The sequence below is a fragment of the Myxine glutinosa genome, chromosome 5 (genome assembly GCF_964187855.1).
Source record: "Myxine glutinosa chromosome 5, kmMyxGlut1.1, whole genome shotgun sequence".
In the NCBI taxonomy this organism is placed as follows: Eukaryota; Metazoa; Chordata; class Myxini; order Myxiniformes; family Myxinidae; genus Myxine; species Myxine glutinosa.
Genome location: NC_136265.1, coordinates 121,194,060 through 121,200,567, shown reverse-complemented (window position 1 = coordinate 121,200,567; position 6,508 = coordinate 121,194,060). Strand labels below are relative to the sequence as shown.

The following is a 6,508-nucleotide window of genomic DNA, read 5'->3' as shown; positions in this document are numbered from 1 at the left end:
TCTTGGCCTGTCGAAGGGATACTTGACCCTGACCAACAACGTGACCAAGATATGTAACCCTAGCTTTGACAAATTCACTTCTCTTGAGGTTTACAACAAGGTTGGCATCGGTAAGTCTAACAAACAGTTCTCTGAGATGTTTCAAGTGGTCTTGCCATGTATCACTGTACAGTATGACATCATCCAGGTAAGCTACACAATTTGGAAGACCCCTTGTTACCTGGTTCATTAACCTTTGGAAGGTAGCAGGTGCATTTTTCATCCCAAACGGCATTACCTTACACTGATATAAGCCATCTGGAGTCACAAAGGCCGAGACTTCCTTTGCCCGGTCAGTCGGAGGTACTTGCCAATAACCTTTAAGCAAGTCTATTCTGCTAACATAAGCAGCCTTACCTACCCTTTCTATGCAATCTTCAATTCTTGGGATGGGATACGAATCGGTGCGGGTTACCACATTCACCTTTCGATAGTCTATACAGAATCTTGCGGAACCATCAAGCTTTGGTATGAGTACAATGGGCGAACTCCAGCTGCCCTGACTGGGTTCGATGACGTCATGCTCTAGCATATATTGTACCTCTTCATGAACCCTAGCTAACTTGTCAGGATTTAACCGAGAGGGGTGTTGTTTGATGGGTCTAGCATTCCCTACCTCAACATCATGGGAAGCCAATGAGGTGCACCCAGGCTCATCGGAACAAAGATGGGTATACTCCCCAATTAGAGCAATGACATCAGATCGTTTATCCTCAGGAACATGAGCTAATTCAGAGTCCAAATGTGTCAACACCTCAGAGTTTGATAGCTTAGCCCCCAAGGGTTCTCTCTCAGGTTCTTGTAGAGCAATGCTGTCGGATTCGCTAGAGTCAATATCTGGATGGTTTATATGACCTACCAACTTAGCTAGCCCAACTGGCCGACCGAGGTCGGCCTCACGCTCATAGTACCTTTTAATCATATTAACATGGCACACCCGGCGGGGTTTCCGTCTGTCATGGGTCCACACCACGTAGTTCACATCACTCAGCTTCCTTTCGACCACGTAGGGACCGCTAAACTTCGCCGATAGTGGCTCCCCAGGCAGAGGTAGTAAAACTAGCACCTTGTCTCCAAAAATTCCTTCACTTCAAAATCCATCTCCTCAGCCATGGTGTACGACTGCAGTAGAAGTACCAGCACCGTAAACAAAAGTCAAATTATCTGCCAATGAGAAAACTTACAAATGCAGGGGAAAAAAAATCCAAGACAGGTATCATATAATGCAGATCCCGGATGAGCCCCCAAATTGTTGTGACCTGAAGCACACCAAGCCAAGCCTTCATTCGCACTGTCTTTATTTATGGATTATCACACGAAAATCTCTTCCTACACATAAAACCAAGAAGGGAGAAAAGAGGGAAAAACCCGAATAGGCCAGTCCAAGAGTAGGCAGGTCCAGGAGTAGGCCGGTCCAAGAGTAGGCCGGTCCAAGAGTAGGCCGGTCCAAGAGTAGGCCGGTCCAAGAGTAGGCCGGTCCAAGAGTAGGCCGGTCCAAGAGTAGGCCGGTCCAAGAGGAGGCCGGTCCAAGAGTAGGCAGGTCCAAGAGTAGGCCGGTCCAAGAGTAGTCCGGTCCAAGAGTAGGCAGGTCCAAGAGTAGGCCCCAAGGCAGGCCCAAAAGAAGGCCCCAGGGCAGGCCAAGTGGTAGGCCCCAGTGCAGGCCCAACATGAGAGGGTAGGAGTAGGCAAGTCCACGAGTAGGCCCCAAAGCAGGCCCCAGTGGTAGGCAGCAAGAGTTCGATCAACGTCACCCTTCAGGTAGAGAGATTGCAGCTGGACACTGCAATCTGCAATATATATACATACACTGTACAGGGTTGCCCAGAAAATAAGAAAGCTATTGCTTAGGGTTAGGGTTTATTTGTTGTCAGTTGTTATATTTACAATTGTCATCGGTTGCTTGATTATCTGATGAGTTATATGAATAATTTGCTTTTATATGTCGCACTTCTATACATCTTTATAATATTTGTTTCTAATAAACAGGGTGAGCCATTTATCTATTCCCAGTTTTGAACCCTTTTGATTTTAGGGGAAGGGAGCCAAGGAGGGTTAATTTCAAGTTTTTGTGGTAAAGATTTTATTGAATTCAGAAGTGCCGAATTTATGAAATTTGAAATTATTTCGATCATTTTCAAGCAGTGTGTGCATTTTTTCGCGATACTCCAAAAACCATTGTCTCCAAAACAATTTGTCCAAAATCTGATTGAATCCACTCTTTCAAGTCTTGAATGTTCGCTCGTTGAGATACGTAAACCTTTCCCTTAAGAAAGCCATGCAATAATAAATCGCACATGGTGAGGTCTGGCGAATGAGGGGGTCAGGGCATGTTGGTGTTTATATTGCATATAACTAATTTTATTCAATTCTGAATTCAATAATATTTTTACCACAACAACTTGAAATAGGTACCTATATCCAGTAAATATTTTGTTCAGTTTAATTTCTTAGTAAGAGAATTACAGGTGTTCAAAATCAGCAATAGATAAATGGCCCACCCTGTATTTATTTATCCTTGTTGCATGTTTATTTTTTTTAAAGCAGTGAAACACCCATCGTAGTTTACTTTTTTTCTGGCAACCCTGTCCAACATGAGTGACGTATATCAAACACTTTGTTTCCAAATCAATAAAAACACAAAATAAAATACAATACCAGTATATAAATTATTCCATAACATATAAATACTGTACGTATGAAATGAACAATGGGGAGAATACACCAATAACTAAATCAATGAAATGTAAAAATATATATATATAGATTTATTTATCGATTTTTAAAATGTAGACACATAAAATAAAAAATAAAAATAAAAATAGGAACAAATTGACAAATAGACACATAAAATAGGAACAAAAAATACCAATTTAGAATAGAATAAAGTTTAGTTTAAAATAAATAAGAGAAATGAAGACCTCAGACAAATCGAATCCCACAATGATCGTATAAAAACAGGTGATTGAATGGCTAATGACTCTTCATTGCTCCAATCATCCCACCGTATGAATCTGGGTGGAATCCCTGGTAACGCACACACGTGACCTCCAGTGTTCATCCTCGCCATGGACAGACCCACCAATTAAAGGCCCGCAAGCCTCAAGAATATCAACGGTCCGTCCCATGAGAGAGCTACCTGTCCTCTTTGAAGCCCAAGCCCCCAAGACGAGGTGCTGGAGCCGGTTGCAGATGGGGATAAAACTGCACAGTATTTCATCCAGGTGCGCGACCGGTGTTTGTGATGTTCCTCGTGGTGACACATTGCTCTGGATGGCTAGGTCTGTAGGTCCGTGGAAGTGCCTCAGCTCGACTACCATTAAATAACGCTTAAGTTCTTCAAATAAATTCATCTTATCCAATAACCCATCAGAATTCTTGATCCTTCTTCATCCTTTCTCACCTCTGAATTCTCCACTTGCAACAATCAGATCAAATTCCTCCTCCTCATCAGCTCTCATTTATTCACTCCAAGTTCCAAGCCCCACTGAGGAGCATTGTTCATCAGCACACTATTCCCAAGTTGGTGATGGAAGTGATGCACCTTCTCAGAACTGTCAATCTTGGCATCTTAGTTGAGGAAGTGGCAAACAAAAGATGTGTACTGGCTTTGGATCACTTCATTGAGAACTTACCCGTTCTAGAAAATGGCTTAAAAAGCCCCCCCCCCCCCTCCCTACAGGGACACACCAGGTGCAGTGTTTCATTGCTCAGTTCAGGGAGTTACCTCCAGTCAACACCAAAACAAAAAAGTTTCAGCCAGTAAATAACACAAACAGGAACAGAGTTTGTTCAGTAGAATTGATTGTATGAGCATTGAGATGGGAACGGCATCTGCATCCTCCTTTTCGAAGCTTGGCTGGAGGACTTCATTAAGAGGTGAGTGCCATGACGAGATAGGTAGGAATAACGTGGAATTCTCGAGGATATTTCTATTGCCTGCATCTCCAGAGCTTTTTGAATGCAGATCGGAAGTCGTCGTTGAAAGAGGTGTAGATGAGCGGGTTGATCAGCGAGTTCACGTAGCCCAGCCAAGTGAGGAAGGCTGAAACGGCTGGCGGGGGGGTGCAGGTTTCACAAATATTCACCACCAACTCTTTAATGAAGAACGGCAGCCAACAGAGGATGAATGCACCGAGGATTAGCCCTAAGGTCTTGGCGGCCTTGCGTTCTCTTGTGCTGGATATCCGAGGCCTAGTCTGCCCAAAACCACGCGTCGAAACTCGTCCTGCTCTGGCCTGCTCCTCAACAGAGCTTCCTCGGCCCAGCCTTCCAAACCGTTTGCTGCCCACCTTCCCCGTTTTGCTTTTACCTGGTGTTGCCTCAGCACTGCTGTTCGGCGTACCTTTCTCTGTGGCCGTAGGTGTTTTCGGCTCAATTGTTCCTGTGGGCCCTGCTGGATTAGGCGCCTCGCGTCCTGCACCGTTGCTTATCACACTCGAGTGACGACTCGACATGTACGAGCCACGGTTGCGGAAGTGGAGGCGTGCCGCACGGTAAATGCGACAGTAGAGCACCAAAATGAGTGCAAGAGGTATATAGAAAGCCCCGCACGTAGAGAAGACTGTGTAGAGCACGTGCGAGTGGCGAATGACACATTGCTCTCCACCATCAGTCATTCCCAGAGTTAGCGGGAGGGAGATCAACGCCGAGATAGACCACACGGCAGCAATCATAATGGCGGCGCGGCACGGGGTGCGTTTACGTGCATATTGCACGGCACGCGTTATCGCCCAATACCTGTCCAGCGCGATGGCGCACAGGTGCAAGATAGAGCAAGTGCAGCACGCGACGTCCACGCTGAGCCACACCTGACAAGCGGCGTCTCCCAGTAACCAGGCTCCCGAGACCGTGTGTACAATCCCCAAAGGCATTACCAAAATGGCCACCAGGAAGTCAGTTACGGCAAGTGAGCATATCAGGTAGTTCGCGGGCTGGTGGAGCTTCCTGTTCACGACAATTGCAGCAATGACCAGAGAGTTGAAAATTGTCGTACATACAGCCACGGTCCCTAATGCCACTGATATGCCTATTATTGACGTCGCAGGCTCCTGTACACCTTCACCAGTGTCTGTCCCATCCGAGCAGTGTGAGTTAAAGCTACAGTTTTCCATCAGATCCTTCAGAGGGATTGCTGTCGGATTAAGGTGGGCTCTTTGGGCGGTTGCCAAGGTTTCTGAATCGCAGGTTATTTGTCTCCTGCTCTCCTTATGTACTTATCGCTGTCAATTTCGAAATACGATGCTTGAAGAGGTAAAGCTCTGTCTTTTTGTCTGATGTTCTATTTGTACATCTTCCTTTCTTTTATTAATCGCCCGCTTTCTCTGCAGCTGCCGGTAGCCAAGGCAGCCATTGTTATTGAAACTGCTGTTCCTCCTTCTGGCGCGTCACAGCATGACTTCCTCCATTGCAGAGCAGGAGCAGGATGGCGGAGGAAAGGGGGAGAAAATGGGTGGGGAGAGATAGGGAAGATTAAATAGAGGACAGAATAGGTGATAAATCAGTGTTACATTTAAACATGGAAGAATAAACTGCAATATCTTTGCCTTTTATTTAATACTAGGTCGAGGCTCATGGAAGAGATGTGACAACTCTTGAACAAAGACGAAAACACAGAAGGCACTTAAGCTTTTGGCATTGGGTGGCAGTGACTGCTTCCTTTTGCAATAATTTTACGACGACAACTTGGAACATTCTCGTACAAAAGAATTGAGTTGCATAAATTATTTACAACCGATTCTATTTGTCTACAGGTATCCTGTTTATTTTAAATTGTCTCCCATTCTGGTCACACCAAGTGAGGGGAAGGGTGTGGTGTGAGGAGGTTGCAGGAGAGGGATGGAACGTTTTGCTCAGAACTTCAACTGGATCACTGATGACAAAACTCCAGCTTTGATCCAATTATATTCCAGCCGTGCTTAATTACCTCCGCCACCAAAGGTGGATGGAGGTTGTATTTACACACCTGTTTGTCTGTCTGTTTTGTTTCGTTTATCTGTGAGCAGGATATCTCAAATAGTTATGGACGGATTTGGACGAAACTTGGTGGACAGGTTCGGTGTGTGACAAGGACGAATTGATTAGACTTTGCTGAAGATATGATTCCGGATCTGGATACTGGAATTTTCAAGTGATTTTTTTTTTGTATACAAGATCGAGGCTCGTGTAAGAGCCAACATTAACCACAAAAAGACAAACTGACATATAAAATATAAGATAAAGGGAGCGGGAGACAAGATCGGGAGAGAGAGGGAAGCACACAAGTACACCATTTGAGAGCAGGGACATCGGGAGATCTGTGGGAGGGAGAGGGCTTGGGGGAGGAGGCACGGGAAGGGGAGGGGGGGGGGGGAGGGGAAAGGTATAAAACGCATGGACTTAAAACATGGATTCGTCTTTAAAACATGGATAAAACACATGGATTCCTCACAACTGAGAGATCGCGGGCCAAAAACGATATATAGCACGATAT

The 6,508-nt window shown here is 45.3% G+C and overlaps 1 protein-coding gene across 1 annotated transcript; it reads right to left on the bottom strand.

Moving 5' to 3' along the window:
• Positions 1-3,953: 3,953 nt before the first annotated feature.
• On the bottom strand, positions 3,954-5,150 carry LOC137428411 (5-hydroxytryptamine receptor 1F-like). The gene is made up of 2 exons (XM_078777408.1): positions 4,315-5,150; positions 3,954-4,230 (listed from the first exon to the last, which is right to left on the bottom strand). Exons 1-2 carry the CDS (start codon positions 5,148-5,150, stop codon positions 3,969-3,971), a joined length of 1,098 nt encoding a protein of 365 aa, XP_078633534.1. The 3' UTR covers positions 3,954-3,968.
• Positions 5,151-6,508: the final 1,358 nt, after the last annotated feature.